This window comes from Galeopterus variegatus, unplaced genomic scaffold (genome assembly GCF_000696425.1).
Source record: "Galeopterus variegatus unplaced genomic scaffold, G_variegatus-3.0.2 Scaffold3932, whole genome shotgun sequence".
Taxonomy (NCBI): Eukaryota; Metazoa; Chordata; class Mammalia; order Dermoptera; family Cynocephalidae; genus Galeopterus; species Galeopterus variegatus.
This window is the reverse complement of record NW_007730043.1, coordinates 188,487-206,255: the sequence shown is the minus strand read 5'-3', so window position 1 is coordinate 206,255 and position 17,769 is coordinate 188,487. Positions and strand designations below refer to the sequence as shown.

Below are 17,769 nucleotides of genomic sequence, written 5' to 3'. Positions count from 1 at the left end.
ACACTGAGGGTTGCGATCCGTTGCCGGACAGGGAAAAAAGAAAAAAAAAAAAAAAGACCTGTTGCTAAGGGCCGGCCCGGTGGCGCACTGGATAGTGCGCCGCTTGGGAAGCACGGCGGCGCTCCCGTCCGAGGGTTCGGATCCCACATACAGACCGGCTCCCGCTCACTGGCTGAGCGAGGCGCGGGAGCAACGCCGAGGCTTGCGATCCCGTTGCCGGTCCCCGGTCCGGTACGGGGGCAACACTGAGGGTTGCGATCCGTTGCCGGACACGGAAAAAAGACAAAAAGACAAAAAAAAAAAAAAAAGACCTGTTGCTAAGACATTATCATTACTTTCCATTAATGGAGATAACGTTTTACATCAATGTGTTGTACCTAAGTTTCGTTTTTATTTTGTGGTAGTTTTCTGAATTCTTACATTTTTGTGACATTCCTTAAGCAAGTTAATCAAGATGTTGCATTCTTCAGTGTGCAAGTGTGGAGATAAGTCAGGATGCATCTTTAGGAGAAGGTGATGGATCACAGCAGTGCAACCTGTGGATACAAGAGTGTCTTGAATATGCATGAATATATTTGTTAATGCCACCTAAAAGTACTTTCAGTAAGAACCTACAGAGACTTTTATCAGAAATGTTAACCATTTACCAGCTGTGTGACCTTAAGCAGATTATTAAACTTGAGCCTCAGCCTTATCCAATGATTTAATATATTCAGTAAGTTATCAGGAATGTTTAGAGAAGCTGCAGGTTCAGAAAAAAGAAGGAATCCTCGAGACCCAATCCTACAGATAAGTACTCAAGCAGAAACAGCTTACCGATATTGATAAGCCTAACTTCAAATATTTCCCACACATTCCTGAAATTGATTATATCTCATTTTGTTCAGATGAAATTCTACCAATTAAGAGAATGGGCTTTTAATTCTTTTAAAATGTGTATTCCTCTTAGAGAGCAAAAGGGCCATTAGTCAGTCTCACATTAGTGTGAATTAATATAAATGGCTTTCTTTTTAACATCTGGCTGAGAAAACCTTACTAAATGATAAAGTGAAACAAGAAGCAGATGTTAACAAATTTTTTCAAATTTAACAAGTACATCCAAAAAACTAACTATTACACTGCAAACATGAAGCCGAAATCCCTGAAATTAAGTTTAATTGGTTCATTCACAAAGAAAATTAGCAGCCAAGGTCAAAGGAAAAACATTATTTTGAAGTGACTGCTATAGTTATGTAGCGCAATTTTCACCTCTTTCTTTTTTTAACCCATTCTTTCTAACTCAGAAAAGATTACCAAAAGAACCAATTATTGCTTTAATCTTTTAAAAGTTCCAAAAAAGAAAACATAGGAACCACCTCACACTCATTAGGATGGCTACTATCAAAAAAATACAGAAAATAACAAGTGATGAAGAGGATGTGGAGAAATTGTAATCTTTGTGCATTGCTGGTGGAAATGTAAAATGGTACAGCTGCTGTGGAAAATGGTATGGCATACCTCTGATAGAGTTTGGACGTTTTTCCCCTCCAAAACTCATGTTGGAAACCTGATTCCCAATGTGGCAGTGTTGTTAGCTGTTTGAGTCATGGGGGCAGATCCTTCATGAATGGATTAATGCTCTACCTGAGGGGCAGGGATAGTGACTAAGTCCTCTCTTTATTAGTTCCCATGAGAGCAAAGACCCTTGCACCTCCCCTCTCTCTTTTTCTTGCTTCCTCTCACCATGTGATGCTGGCTGCCGCTTTTCGCCATGAGTAGAAGCAGGCTGAGGCCCGTGCCAGATGCAGCTGTCCCAGAATCGTAAGCCAAATAAACCTCTCTTCTTTATAAATTACCCAGTCTCAGGTATTGTTACAGCAACACAAAAACGGACTGATACAACCTCAAAAATTTTTAAATGTAATTACCATAAAATCCAGCAATTCCATTTCTGAGTATATACCAAAAGAGCAGAAAGCAAGGTCTTGAAGAGATATTTGTACACCCATGTTCACAGCATATTGTTCATAACAGCTAAAACATGGAAGCAACCCAAACTGTCCATTGACAGACAAATGGATACACATATGGAATCTCTTTGCACTTTCCTCTTAATTTTGCTAAGAACCTAAAACTTCTCTAAAAAATAAAAATTAATATATATATATATATATATATATATATATATATATGATAAGCCACTGACTACCTTGGTTCACCTCCTGTGTGAGTGATTTTAGTTTTCCTTTGGCTACAGTATTAAGCAGGATAGGTTGTACATATATGGTCGCTTTTGCAGCTATGGGGAGAACTTTGGAGTCAAACCTTCTATGTTGTATAAGAAAGGAGAAGTGATAACTGGCAAAATGGGAAACCACAGGAGAGCACAAATGAGGCTTGCAGATTCAGATCGTGAGGAAGAGGTGTTGCCCTGATGCTTCAGTGCCTGGGACAGGGTGTTGAAGCAGCTCTACTTCAAAAAAGAAATATGTCTTTGAGGGGTAAATGTTACTTGGGGTTTATAGGAATTCACATATGTGCTCTAGTGTGATTTAGTGGAATTATTGGATCCTATATAGGGATGACCAGTGCGCTCACAGCGCTCACTGGCTGAGCGCGGTGCGGCCGGTCTCAAAAAGGACAAAAAAAAAAAAACAGATGAAACACACACACGCACACACACACACACATACACACACACGCACACGCACACACAAAGGTCAAAAGATTTGAACTGATATTCCACCAAAGATGATACTGGAATGGTTAATAATGCACATGAAAAAATGCTCAACACCCTTAGTCTTTAGGGAAACCTAAATTAAAACCACAATAAGATATCACCATACCTACCAGAATAGCTATAATCAAAAAGACAGATGGGCCGGCCCGGTGGCACACTGGAGAGTGCGCCCTCTGGGAGCGTGGCGGCGCTCCCGCCGAGGGTTCGGATCCCATGTGGAGACCGGTTCCCACTCACTGGTTGAACGCGGTGCGGGCGCAACACTGAGGGTTGCGATCCCGTTACCAGTCAGTGAAAAAGACAGAAAAAGGAAAAAAAAAAAAAAGACAGACAATACCAAGCACTGGCTAGGATATGGAGAAGCTGGACCTCATGCATTGCTACTGGGGATGCAAAATAGTAGACACTTTGGAAAACAATTTAGAAGTTTCTTAAAAAGTTAAACACATAGTTACCATATGATCCAGCAATTATACTCCTAGGAATCTACCCAAGAGAAAAGAAAACATAGATCCACACAAAGACGTGTATGCAAATATTCATAGCAACATTATTCATAACAGCCAATAGTGGAAACCATCTAAATGAGCAATAACTGGGTAAATGGATAAACAAAATGTACTGTGTCTATACAATGAAATATTATTTGGCAATTAAATGAACTACTGATGCTTGCTCTAACACTGATGAACCTCAAAAGCCCTATGCTAAATACAAGCCAGATGCAAAAGACTACATATTGTATGATTCCATGTACATGCAATGTCTAGAAAAACTAAATTTATAGAAACAAAAAGCAAATCATTGATTGCCCAGGATTGAAGAAGAGAATGGGGATTAACTTGCAAATGGGTACAAAGGAAATTTTGAGTGATGAAAATGTTCTCAAACTGGATTGCGGTAATGGTTGCACAACTCCACAAATTTACTAAAATCCCTGAATTCACTTACAATGGGTTAATTTTACGTTATGTTAATTATACCTCAATAAAGCTGTTTTAAAAGAGTTCTGAAAAATTCCAACTGCCCATCCACCTTCACTCCCAACAAATAAAATCCAAAAAAGTTTCTGAACAAATAATGGCAGAGGATAAGAGCATAGCTACTATTTCAGATTGCAACCTATAAAAATACCAGTAGATCACTGCTCCATTCAGTAACTAATACACACACACACACACACACACACACACAGCTGAAGATCACAAATCAGGCTACTGCAACTAGTTAAGAATTTATTTGAAATGGAAAACGGAATTGTTTGCCTGCCATTGACTACAGATCCTTTAATGACACAAATTTTTTGCCTCAGAAAAATGAAGTTTCATACAGTTTAGCAATTTAAGTTATCTAACATTACACCAATATTATGCACCTATATTTATGTATGGTATTAGTTATCTGGATTTTGCCTCACTTATCACTGAAAGAAGATGTATGCTCATTTTTTACTGAAAGATGTATGCTTTATTTGGTCACCTTGAAAATGTCTTCAACTTATTTTGTAAACGTGTTTCAGAAAATACTTTGCACATTTCTTTCAACCTGCCCTCAAATGTGTGCCTTTACAGTTCAGAAACAAGCTTAAGATGACCTCTTTTATTGACAAATACTTGAGAAGACATCTGTCTGCTGAGATAGTACATATATGCACATTGCTTATGAATATAAATACATATAATGATACATATTTTCCTCCCTCTATAACAAATGTTTACTTCAAATATGTATGTACTGTAGACCTAGCTAGGGTACCAATAAAACATCTTCCCTTCTAATTTTTTAAAATTTAGTTTTATTTTTAATTGACAAATAATAATTATATATATTTATGGGGCCCTTCTACTTTCTTATCCTAGATGACTACGTGAAAGAATAAAATGGCTTAATTTAGCTTCCTTTTCTTATTCTCGGTAAGAAAGTACTTGACCTAAATCTCCATTCACCTTATCCATTATCTAACAAATACCTTGCTTTACCAATCATTCCCCTTTCTTCCACCATATCTTCTTAGCTAGATATACTCTTCCTCCCCTGTCCTTCTATTCACCCTTCACCTATGCTCCCTTTCATCCACCCCTGTCATCTAGCTTTGCCTAAATGTTGGTTGCATACATGGATGTAATGCTGTACCCCTGAGTGTAAAATATGAAGCATGATTGTACAACAATGACACTGTTCTCTCAGAACACATTTAAATAAGTGCTGATACCTTCCAGTAGTCATCTTTAAAAGTCATTCTAATAACACTATTAAAACTCAAAATATTTTTTGCAAACTGAAAAAAGGCTATATATTCCATATTCTTATTTTTTAAATTTCTTCAGAGACATAAGATAACATTATTAGTTTAGAAAACTTGCTGAGCACTTACCATGCACTACACACAAGTCTTATAACAATCCAACAACCCTATAAAGTGGGTACTCTTTTAAATTCAGTTGAACCATAAGAAATTGCTTTTTTGTAGGTCAAAGAATGCATTACCCACATTCGCATAGACAAACTAAGCCCGAGGTCACACAATAAGTGGCAAAGTTACTACCCAACACAACCTCTCACCATGAAGGACTTTTTTGCATGTTTAAAATAGAAAAGATTGCCTTTGCAGAAGTTTGTGAATGAAATAAATTCAAACAGAACAAACTATTTTACAAAGAACCTTTGGTTGGCTATAAGTTCAACAGGCACAATTCTAGGCCTAAGTTCCAAAGAAGTCAACGTGGTATTATTCTGTAATATTACAAACAGAAAAAAGAAGTACTGTACTCATCGCTGGTCAACCACATTTAGAATACTGATAATCTGAATACTCCTGGGAGAAGTGTTCAGGATGGAGACGGTTTTGACACTAGGTTTAAACAGAAAACAACTGATGAAGCTGGGAACATTTACCAACTTAGAAAAGCTCATAACATGGGAGATATAAAAAAGAAATAGCCTGGTTAAGTGGGATAAGCAATGAATTTGAAGGAAAAAGATGTGGATTTGAAGGCAAAAACTGTGGACTCAGCTATTCACAAGTTTATCATTTTGGTTACTAATCTAAGACTTAAGTCTCTTCCTCCATGAAATGAAACTAACTCTTGACCAATATTTCAGTGTTATTTTCATTGTTAAAATAACAAATGTGAGACTATCTGAAATAGTAAACAGTGAGAGTAACAATGTAAAGTACTATTTGTGTATCTGAAATTCTCAGTCACATGATGAGAAAGGCCGAACTGAGTTTACTCTATGACAGGTCTGCAGTGTAGACTAGAAAACAGGGTGAAAGTTGCAAATCCATGTCATCTTCATGGATTTGCCCAACAATGAAACAGGCTGCTGTGTGAAGCTCTGAGTTATCTGTCATACTGAGACTGTCCAAAATGAATCTGTCCAAAAGAGAATGGCTACATCAATTAAGGATGTCACAGAGTATATTCCCGCACTGTACTTTTAAGTTTCTTCTCAAATCTAAGTTCACAATTCAATTAAATTTTAAGTACTTTCCAAAAGTAAAATGCACACTCAAAGGATAAACACTTGCTACTACTAAGAATACAGAAAACAATTTCAAAAGGGTAGTGCCAAGGTAATTATGAATATTAGCAGCATTATGAATATGAGGGCAACATTCATTTGGATGTCTGCAGTGACAGAGAGAGAGAGAGGGATAAATTCCATTCCAACTATTATTATTTAGTTAAACACAAAACTTCAGTCCCACCTGTACACTTTCATTTAGAAAACATCAGAAGAGTAAAAGTGTTACAAACACACCACCTCCCTCACCATGCCAGCCCCATTCACTTCATCAAGTATGCACACAATGACACCAAAACAGTCCACTGAAACTAAAATTTTTCAGCTGTGAAAATGTGATGTTTTGATATCTAACAGGCTCCTAACAAAGCTACTTTTCCTTTTCCTTGGGGTAGTCTGGGAGAGTAGAAGCAGTAGGACACTTTCACTGAAGACAGAAAATTATAGTTTTATTCACTCCTTCACCTTTGTTTATCAAGACTTCAGATTTCAGCCACCAGATGGCACAATTTCAGAACATAAATAAATGAAGAGCAAGTAATATATTAACTCCACAAAAGGGGTAATACGCATTCTAATAACACAACTTCCAGCAGATCTATATGACGGGGGAAACCCTGTATTTTAATGCCACTTCATTTTTGTTTAGAAAGATTTTGCTATTGTATGGCTGCACCGGAAATAAGTTTACACACAGTTACAATTTCTGATGTTATGTTAAAATAAGCAAGACCAGAAATGTCTCTTATTCAGAGTCTGAAGATCTGTTTTACAGAAAAAAAAACTGTAAACTAACACTTTATGCTTTCTATAACATAGTCTTTAAAAGTCTACATTTTAGAAAGCCCTGGTATTTGTTAAGTTGGTATTTTCCACCTTCTTCAAACTATGAACCACATTGCAGCAGAGGTAGCAGACATAGTAGGGGATTGCCTACTCTACCCACTTCTACTTATCACAGCCAAAAAGTGAGTAAATCTAAGCAGATGCTACTAAGTGACAAGCTCTCCCTGAGTAGAGACCTCGCCACGTTGCAACCCAGAGCAACCCCAGGGCTTCCTGGGAGAAGGGCTTAACTATCTGACTTCCACCAAATGGTTTCTCAAGGAATGGGCCCACATTGTAGCTCTCCCTGAATAAACATTTATCAGTATTTACTAGGTGTTGAGTACTCTGCCAAATCATGTGAATTTCAGAGAAAAAAAATCCACGCACCTCATCGCACAGGCTAGTGAGGGACTATTCTTGTAAATGCACATAGTAAGTGCCCAATAAATGTTTGCGTAATGTTGAATTTGTGATTTATGAGAGACTGAAAATTAGTTCAGACCACAACACATTAAAAAACGATGGAAAGAGGCTCATTTTAAATTAACTAAACAAGTGCAAATGCCTGTACGTATACGAAGAGAGACGCATGGGGCTGGCGGGCGTCACAACAGAATTCCTTTGCCAGCGCAAACTTCTAGGCACCGAAAAATTCCAATGACAATTTCCAAAACTTCGCTTTACTTAAGACTCTACATAAAACGCCTAATGTGAAAATACAAGCACGGTCATCTTTAAACCCAATAAAAGGGATCTGAATGTCTACTCTCCTTGAAAAGGGTACTAACAAGGCTTAGTGGATTCTCACGTCACAAGACGGATGAGTGACAACTTTCACTGCAGCTGAGATGCACTCAAACATGCCCCAGTTTACTACACGCAACCCTCAGTTCTTAGATAAACAATGATAATAGAAAGGTTTGCCGAGCGCTCGTCGCGTCTGACACCGACTTAAGGTTTCACTCTCCAAATCCGATGCGATGGGTTATACCCATTTTACAGGCGAGAAAGCCAAGGGAGAGGAGCCTGCACAAGGTCGCGGGGCTAGTGAGCCAAGGGCGGATTCGAACAGCGAGTGACATCCACAGGCTGCTCTTAACCACCAGCGTGTTCCGAGCAAAGGCCTGACGGCAGAAACCTTAGGACGCCCCTTCACCTCCGCCCCCAGCCACCCCAGAACATTCCGCAGCGCAGCCGCCCTGCTACGGGAGCAAGGTGGCCCCGAGTACGAGGGGCCGGGTCGTCCTCCTCAGAGAGCAGGCGGTTGGCTTAGAATAGGGCGCGCACCCTCAGGGGACCTGAGGAGGGACGAGGGACCGCTCCTCACAACGGCCCGGACTCCCGAGACTCACCCGACTCGAGCCCACACGGGGAAGGCTGAAGCGATAGCCACCGACAAAGACTCCCGAAGCAAAGGCGTAAGGCCCGGAAGCCAAGAGCAGGGCCGCCGAGCAAGCCGCGAACGCCCTCGGCGCCCTCCACAGTCGACCCCGTCCGCTCCGCCCCCGCCGCCCTCCTCCGAGGCGCATGCGCCACCTGGCCTGGACGAGCCCACTCCTGGACGCTGTGGGGGGAGGGAGAGCGAGTCCACTGAGGGACGGCACCGCCTAAACAACAAACCGAATCAACAATCCAGATTTTGTCACTGAATCTAACTTTATTTAAACAATATTCTCTACTAAGAAGAAGACACTGGGGCTCGGTGAGTTTCACGTCTGTCGCAGCCCCCCATGCGGCCCCCTGTACCCAAGGTACAATCCAACGTTTGAGCTCCGGTGGGCGGAGCTTGAGGGCAGCTGGAACTGCAATTGGTGGCTTTGAAGGCGCAGCGGGCGGGAACAGCTGCCGAGGAGCGAGACGGCTGGAGATGAGGGCCGGTAAGAGAGCGCCTGGCCGCATGGGATCGAGCCCCGGAAGGTGCGCGGAACTTTGAGAAAGACAAATCCCAGGCCTCTGTGGCGATTTTTTCGCGACTGCCGCGCGTCCGAGGCACAGGATTGATGCTCGGTGCCGGGCTGAGGACGGGGAATTGTGGTTGAGGCTGAGGTGGAAGAGGGCAGTGAGACTTGACCGTGGCGTCACATCCGCCCTGGTGGGGGCGGAGCCTTCTGTAGGGCGTGCGTCTGCGCCGGAGCCGCGCCGGCTGTCACGTGACGGGCCGCCCAACTCTCCGAGCGCTGCCTTTCCTAGTGTGGTTTTGTTTTGATATTTAGTTCGCACGGGCTTCTGTTCTTTTCGTCCATGCATCCTTTTGCGTTACTCCTTATGCTCCCTTTTGCAACTATTCGGCGGTGTGTGTTTACAGGAATATTACTTAAAAGGGATCTTTTTTGTCACGGGTTCATTAAACAAATATACTATCTTGAGCCTACCGTATGCCAGGCACTATTCTAAAGCGCAGGGAAGTAAAATGAACGTTGAAAGATAGTCACAGAGGAAACGTTTCATAAAGGATTTTCCATCTTTACTGGTGAGATTGAGTGCGCTCTTTTTACCAGATTTCTTTAGAATGGGGTTCTGCAAACTTTACCCAAAATCGAGAATCATCTGAGGTACTTTAAAAGATGCTAAATCTCACATGCGCCCTCTCCCCAGTTTAACTTGATGGGGCCTAACAATCTATATTTTTACAGCCCTCGTCCCTAAGTGATCTTAATGAAAGAAGTATTGGTTTATTTCCTTGACTGTTGAACCCTAACGCTTCCCAGGTTATCTCCTTAGACATACTGCTTAGTGAGCGTATCTAGGCATTCGTTCCACAAGTACTTATCAAGTACATATTACACGACTCTTGAACCATCTAGACTTACTGACCGACATCGTTCTAGATTCTAGGGGTATGGCTATGAATAAGACAAACATAGTCCCTGCTTTGGGGCTCAAAAAAATATTGTGGAGACAATAAAATAATAATATAATTTCAGACACTTATGTAAAGACAAGCAGTGGAAGGTGGGGAGGTAACTTTTGCTTGAATTCAGAATAAGTCTCTCTAAGGAGAAGTGATGTAGGCTGAGACTTGAATTATAACGTGAAGTCACTGGAGTATGTACAGAAAGAATCTTCTTGGCAGAGGTAACTACAGGTACAATGGCCCTTCTCTAGAGGGATCATTCTGTATTATAGAAATTAACAGGCCATGGAAGCTGGAGCTCAGAAAGCCAAGGAGAGAGAAGCAAGGGCCAGATAACACAGGGCCTCGTAGACCTTGGTGAAGATTTTAGTCTTGACCTTAAAATAGGATAATACTGTATCTGAACAAGTAAATAAATTAGACTCCATTTCATGATCCTGATTCTGTTCCCATGATCTTAATTTAGTTATTTTTCTCTTTCCAAATAACTCGTTATCTTTCCTATTTTTTTACTATTGTTTTCAGTATCTTTCTATAGTACAGTGAATTAGCCATAGGAGGAAGAGGGCAATATTAAATTATATTCAATGTTCAACAAATACTTAAGATGGTAGAAATAAGTCACAGCCAGGATTCTTGTAGGGGAATGTTCTTCTCTTTGTCCTTGGAAATCTCAGAGTTGTGATGGAAGCATACTGACAGACTGATTTCTGCCTTTTTTCTTAAACACATACACCAAGGTCTGTGTGCTTCTTCCTAAACAATAGGCTGTTAAGGGAAGTTGAAGTCTGCAGATACTGTGCTTACTCTTTGTTTAGAAATCATGCTTGCTTGCTTATTGTGTTCTATATTTGTATTAGTCCATTTTTGTTGCTTATAACAAAATACCTGAAAGTGGGTGATTTATAAAGAAAATGAAATTTGTTGCTTACTGTTTCTGAGGCTGAGAAGTCCAGAGTCCATCCGGTGGTGGTGACAGTGACCTAGGGGTCTCACATTGCAAGATGGTGGAAGCAGAGAAAGCAGAGCAAGAGCAAGAGACAGACTCTCCTCTTTTAAAGCCCTCAGAACTATGCCCCTGACCACCATTTCTAATCCATTTGCTACAGCATGGTCCTACCATCCGATCACCTCTTCAAGGCTCCACCTTCCAAATACCATAATAGGATTTCCCACCCTCTTACCAGTCACAGTGTGAGCTAAGTTTCTAATACATAAAACTTGGACACAATTCTAGCTTCAGTGAGTTTTTGGGGGACATAATTCAATCCACTGCAATATTTAAGGAGAGAAAGATGCCCATCAGTGTCCCCAAATGAGATAGCAGAGTTGGGATCAGCTGTCACCCTTGGCCATGAGGAAAGTAATAAAAGGGCTCAGAATCCCACTTCACTGTGCTACATATCTAATACAGCCACTCATCATGCTCCTGAAGAGTATTGCCCTTGACTGTTGCTGAGGGAGTCACGCTGGATTTGGGGCTCAGGACCTTTCAGACAATTGAAGAATCTCACTTTCGGGCATGGGGCAGGAAAAGTGAGGTAATTGCTCTTTGTTAATTGGCAACTGTCCTCTGGACTCATAAATCCAGCTGTTGATCAATATCTCCAATTGGAGTCTCACAGTTATCTTAAAATTTACAGGCTCAAAACAGAATTACAGAATTCTTGAGCTTTCCTCTGCCCAATGCACAGTCTTCCCCATCTCAATAAGTCTGTCCTTTGAGCTGCCTGGTAAAACCTTGGTTTCATCTTTGGTTCCTCTCTTTCACACCCTGCATCTATCCATCAGGAAACCCTTTAGGCTCTCTCTTAAAAGTACATCCAAAATATGACCTGTTCTCACCACCTCCACCTTGGTCCCCCTCATCTCTTAGCCACATAATCACAATAGCCTCCTCACTGGCTTCCTGCTTTTGTCTTTGCTTCCCTAGACCACATTCTCAGTACAGTGACCAGATTGATCCCAGTAGAAAACCTAAGCAGGAGCATATCTGCCTCTGCTCAACACCTTCCAGAGTAAAAGCTCCAATCCTTGCAGTGGCCCTGAGAGCTCTCCATGATCTCTGACCTCACCTCCTCCTTACACCTCTTCTTTTTCTCTACTCCTGCCAGTTGCTTCCTTCCTGTTCCTAGAACAGGAACCCCAGGCAGGTTCTTGCCTCAAGGCGACTGCACTTACTGTTCCCTCTACCTGGAAGGTTCTTCCACCACATGACTTCCTCCCCTCCAAGGATTGCATGAAATGTCACCTCTGTGATGCCTGCTCTCTCATCTCCTCCACACCCACCTCACACCCAGCCTACCTAACACTATTGATGTCAGAGAAGAGGGTCTGGGGAGGCCAGGAGCTGGCCTCAACCCACCCCATCCTCTTACCAGGTTCATAACCCCACCACAGGGAAGAATTCAAGAGCAGAGTCACAGCAGAAGATGAAAATAGGTTTAATGTAACAGGTAAGAAATACAGACTTCATAGAGACAGTACGGCCTAGCTCCAGAGGCTGAGCAGGGTCCACCAAGTTTAATACAAAAGTAAGAAATACTTAAAGTTTAGTACAGAGTGAAGGCTGGCTCAGGGAGCAACAACCCCACCTTGTGCTGGGATTAGCTTTTATAGTTTCACTACCTAATACATATTCAACTATCTGGTGAATATTCAATTAAGGGATGGTTCCCTGTTACATAACATAATTTTGCACATGCTCAGTCTCCTATTAGGGTATGTTCATTGGTCAAATTCTATTGCATGCACTGAACATATTCAAGAATATCCTGTACTCTTTAGCACACCTAGTGGAAGGTCATTCAAAGGATAAACTCCCTTTTACTGAGCATGCTCAGCTACTGGATTTGCATAAGTCGGCCCCTTGTGGTCTCAATTTCCCCATATTGGTGCTGAAAATAGGTCTAACAAGCAACAGTAACTCCTCTAGGGGAGGTCCTAGAGAAGGGGCCTGAGATAACTTGGGGGAGTGCCTTGAAACCCAGAGGTGTGTCCTGAAACCCAAACCTAGAGAAACTGAGCACCTCCTATCTAACTATTACTCCATTATTCCATTTTCTCCACACCACTTCTCACTGTTAACATATTTTGTGATTTTCCTTTTGTCTCTCTTTCCCCACTAGAATGGATGCTCCATACTGGAAAGGATTATTCTCTTTTTGGCTAAAAATGTATCTATCCCCAGTACCTAGAGCAGTGCCTGACTAGCACAGATGCTCAGTAATTGATTACATGAATCAGTGAATGGATGAATGATTTATATATCATTGCCATCAGGAGATCAAAATAATCTAGCCAAGAAAAGAGAGATGGCACCAATTTTTTAAAAACTCTAAAATATACCTAAATAAACAGCCTAAGGAGAAAATAATTAAATCCTCATGCTGAAACACTCCTTATAGACTGGCTGAAAAAAGGGAAACATTTGGATGTTTTACCTACAAATCAAAATCTCAGCTAGAAATATGCTGAAAAATATACAGTTAAACTTCTGTATTTGGTTAATATTTTGTTGTGCTGATTTTTTGTTAAAGTGCCAAAGAAATGGATGAGACTGTTGCCGAGTTTATCAGGAGGACCATCCTGAAAATCCCCAAGACTGAAATAATGACAATCCTGAAAGGATGGGATTTTTTATCTGAAAATCAACTGCAGACTGTAAACTTCCAGCAGAATAAGGAATCTCTCATTCAGCACTTGATACTGCTATGTGAGGTAAGAGTGTTTGAAATGATAGCCTTGGACAACATGCTGCCCCTTTTGGTTGTTTTTTTCTTCCTTTCCTTAGTCCAAAAGAGATTTAAGGCAGCTGTTAAACTGTGAAGTCATGAGTACTATGTACTGCTGTAGTGGAGAAGAAACTAATTTTTAACTGGCCTTTTCAACTTAAAAAAAGTGCTTACAAATCAACAAGAGAAAAAAAGTAACATCATGGGACAAAAAGAAAATCAATACAACTTAAAATAAGAGCAGTATTTTTTTAGCCTGACCAATTATCGAGGATGAAGATAGTAACACCCAAATGTGTTGGCAAACTTGTGAGGAAAGAGGCACTCTCTCTTTCACATGTGTTTATTTACTTATTTGCTTTTTGTTTTAAGATGGTTTCAGACTCAGAAAAGTTGCAAGTATAGTACAAAGAATTCCCATATTCCAATATACTCTTCCCTCATTAATTTTTAAATAAATGTGCTTTTTTGCAATTCCACTTCTGGAAATTTATACTGAGAAAATAATAAAAAATAAGCAGGTATATATAAATAATATAATTTATATAGCTTAGTATGTAAATATTTATATATAAAGATATCAACTTTAGCACTGTTGTGAAAACAAAAATTAGAACAGTTATATGTAGGAGATGGGATAAATAATGATACATCCAATAACAAAACATTCTACAGCCATTAAAAAGAATAAACTAGATCTTCGTGTACTACATTGAAAGAAGCTATATAATATGCATACATATAAATGGCTATGTACAGAGCAAGAGTCCTCAGCTGTGGCAATTTTGTCCCTCCCAGGACATTTGGCAATCTCTAGAGACATTTTGGTTGTCAAAATTATAGGTGTGGGGGCCTACTGGCTTCTACTGGGCAGAGGCCAGGGGTGCTTCTTGACATCATAGCACAGCCCTCCATAACACAGAATTATCTAACCCAAAATGTCGATAGTGCCAACGTTAAGAAACCCTGCTGTAGAAGTCTAGAAGGATATATATATCTGACTGTTACCTCTGGCTGGCGTAGGGAGCATGATGGTAGGAAAGAGAAGAATTTTCACTTTTTACTGTATACACTGCTATACACACTCAATACAAAACCCACAACTTTTTAAGTATAAAATTCTTGCAGAAAAGTGTCTAGATATATGTATTTTAACAAACTGAGCACATCCATGAAACAAATACCCATATCTAGAAACATTACCATTACTATTGTCTCCAACTCCAAGGATATCAACTATGCCAACTTCTAACAGCATTAGTTTTGCCTGATTTTGTAAAGTTGAGTCACACCTTATGTTCTTTTGTATATGGCTTCTTCATTCAACATTATGGTTGTGATTTTCAGACACATTTTGCATGTAGTACATTGTTCATTCTCACTGCTGAATTCTGTTGTATAAATATATGAGTACAATTCATTTATCCACTGTACTGTTGATGGGCATTTTGGTAGTCAGGTGTTTGGTTATTATAACAGTGCTGATATGAACATGATATTACTTATTTTTTGATGAATGTATGTACTCATTTCTGTTTGGTATATACCTAAGAATGCAATTGCTATTTTCTAGGATGTGCATATACAGTTCTGCGTTTTGATAGATAATACTAAAGAGTTTTCTAAAGGGGTTTTTCCATTTTATACTCACCAGCAGTATGGAGTGCAATTGCTGGGTCAGTGAGTATGAGCATATTAAGCTTTGGTAGATAACATCAAACTGTTTTCACATGGAGTTGCCCAGCGTTGCACTCCCACCAGCAGTGTGTGAGTTCAGCTCCCCTTCTTTGTCATAGCTGACATTTTCCATTCTTCTCATTTTAGCCTTCTGGTAGGTATGTAGAGGTTTTTTTCTGTAGTTTTATTTTGCATTTCCTGATGATAAATGAAGTGAAGAGCTATTTCATATGTTTATTATCATTTGGATATTCTCTTTTGTGTTGTCTAATTATTTACCCATTTTTCTACTGGATTGTCTTTTTTTTTTTTCCTTCTGCATTTTGTTTGTTTGTTTTAATAGACTTTCATTTTATAGCAGTTTTAGATTTACAGAGAAACTGAGCAGAAAGTACAGATATTTGCCATAACCCCCCTGCCAACATACACACAAAACCATACAGTTTCTCCTGTTATTAACATGTTACATCAGTGTGGTATATTTCTTACAATTATGAACCAGTATCGATGTATTATTAACACAGTTTTACATTAGGGTTCTCTCTTTGTTTTGTACAGTTCTGTAGGTTTTTTCAAATGCATAATGCCATGTGTTTACCATCTCAGGATCGTACAGAATAGTTTTACTGCCCTGAAAATCCTCTGTGCTCCACCTATTCATCCTCTCTCCCCACCTCCTCCTCTGAAACCACTGATCTTTTTTTCCATTACCTCTAACATTTATCATTTCCTTATGTTGGGAACATTCAAAATCCTATTAGCTTATTGAGACTATACAATAAATTGTTAGTTATAGTCACCCTATAATGCTAAAGAACTCTAGATATTATTCCTCCTATCTAGCTGTACTTTTGTATCCATTAACCAACTACTCACCATTCCTCCTTCCCCCTACCCTATCTAGCTTCTGGTAACCTCCATTGTACTCTCTACTTATTTGCCATCAACTTTCTTAGGTTCCACATATGAGTGGGAACATACAGTATTTCTCTGTCTGTTCGTGGTTTATTTCACTTAATATAATGTCCACCAACCTCATTCACATTGCTGTGAATGACAGGATTTCATTCTTTTTTTATGGCTGAATAGTATTCCATTGTGTATATGTACCTCATTTTCTTTATTCATTCATCTGTTTATGAACACTTGGGTTGATTCCTCATCTTGGCTGCTGTGAATAGTGAAGCAGTGGCACTGAGTTCCAGGTGCAGGTACTTGGGGAGGCACTCAAGGTCTCAAACCTATTGTTGCACCTAAGTCTTGGGGTGGTGGTGGTGGAGGAGGCTGGGTATTTTCTTCCATTCTCTATGTGGCTATCTTTAGTTTCTTTTCTCACTAGCAATTTTTACTCCATTGATGAGATGGGGCACTCTCTTAGTTATTTATGTTTAATGTAGTTGTTTATTTGTTGTTTTTACTACCTTTGTGGGAGAGACGAGAAGTAGGGTCTTCTAGTCAGCCATCTTGCTCTCCATCTTTGGGATTGCCTTTTTCTTATTGAGTTATAGTTCTTCATATCGTTTTAATAAGTCCTGTGTCACATAAATGTATGGCAAATATTTTCTCCCATTCTGTGTTTACCTTTTCACTTTCTTAATGCCTTTTCATGAACAGAGGTATATATATATTTTTTATATTATATGTATAATCATAGTCCAACATTTTCCTGTAAAATCTGGCAGATCAACAGGCATTTCTCACTACACTCTGTGAAAAGCCAGTAAAATAGCAATAAAGGAATTATTTTTAAAGCATAAATCCCCAAGGCCAGAAAGAAAAGGCGAATACAGCAAATAAAATGTGTCAACAAAATGTTGGATGCTGAAAAACAGAACAAGTGGTAACTGAATTAGTAGAGCAGAGAAAGTAGAAATCTAACTACTTTCAATTCTACATACTTTTCCAGAAAAGTGAAGAAAAGGAAATACTTCCCAGCTAATTCTGTAGGGCCAGCATTCCCTGACCCCAAGATCAGAAAAAGATAGTACGAGAGAACAAAGCCACAGGTCAATATCTCTTATGAACACTGATGCAGTTATTCTCACCAAAATTTTAGCAAATCAAATCAAATACATTAAAATAAGTATACATCATGACCAAGTGGACTTCATTTTAGGAATGCAAGGTGTTTTAACATTTGAAAACCAATCATTATAACAGCATATTAACAAATTAAATTTTTTTATGATAATCACTATAGACACAGGAAAAGAATTTGACAAAATCCAATATCCATTCCTTAGGAAAATTTAGCAAACTAAGAATAGAAATGAACTCTTGAACTGATAAAGAATATCTATACAAAGCCTACAACTAACTTCCTACCTAATGTGTAAGATTGAATACATTCCCTTTAAGATTAGGAATAAGGGGCCGGCCCGGTGGCGCACTGGATAGTGCGCCGCTTGGGAAGCGCGGCGGCGCTC

The 17,769-nt window shown here is 39.8% G+C and overlaps 2 protein-coding genes across 2 annotated transcripts in view; one reads left to right on the top strand and one right to left on the bottom strand.

Annotated features, from left to right (window-relative positions):
* Positions 1–420: 420 nt before the first annotated feature.
* Positions 421–8,576, bottom strand: CMC2 (C-x(9)-C motif containing 2; the record flags this gene model as incomplete). Its single annotated transcript, XM_008586324.1, has 2 exons — positions 8,431–8,576; positions 421–536 (listed from the first exon to the last, which is right to left on the bottom strand). A coding segment is annotated over exon 2 (81 nt), but the record flags the coding sequence as incomplete, so codon positions are not given.
* Positions 8,577–8,743: 167 nt separating this feature from the next.
* The window catches only part of CENPN (centromere protein N), a 27,784-nt gene continuing 18,758 nt past the window's right edge, over positions 8,744–17,769 (top strand). Inside the window, exons 1-2 of the mRNA XM_008586321.1 lie at positions 8,744–8,955; positions 13,472–13,652. Coding sequence (XP_008584543.1) covers positions 13,482–13,652 — 171 coding nt within the window. The 5' untranslated portion in view covers positions 8,744–8,955; positions 13,472–13,481. The remainder of the gene's footprint in view (positions 8,956–13,471; positions 13,653–17,769) is intronic.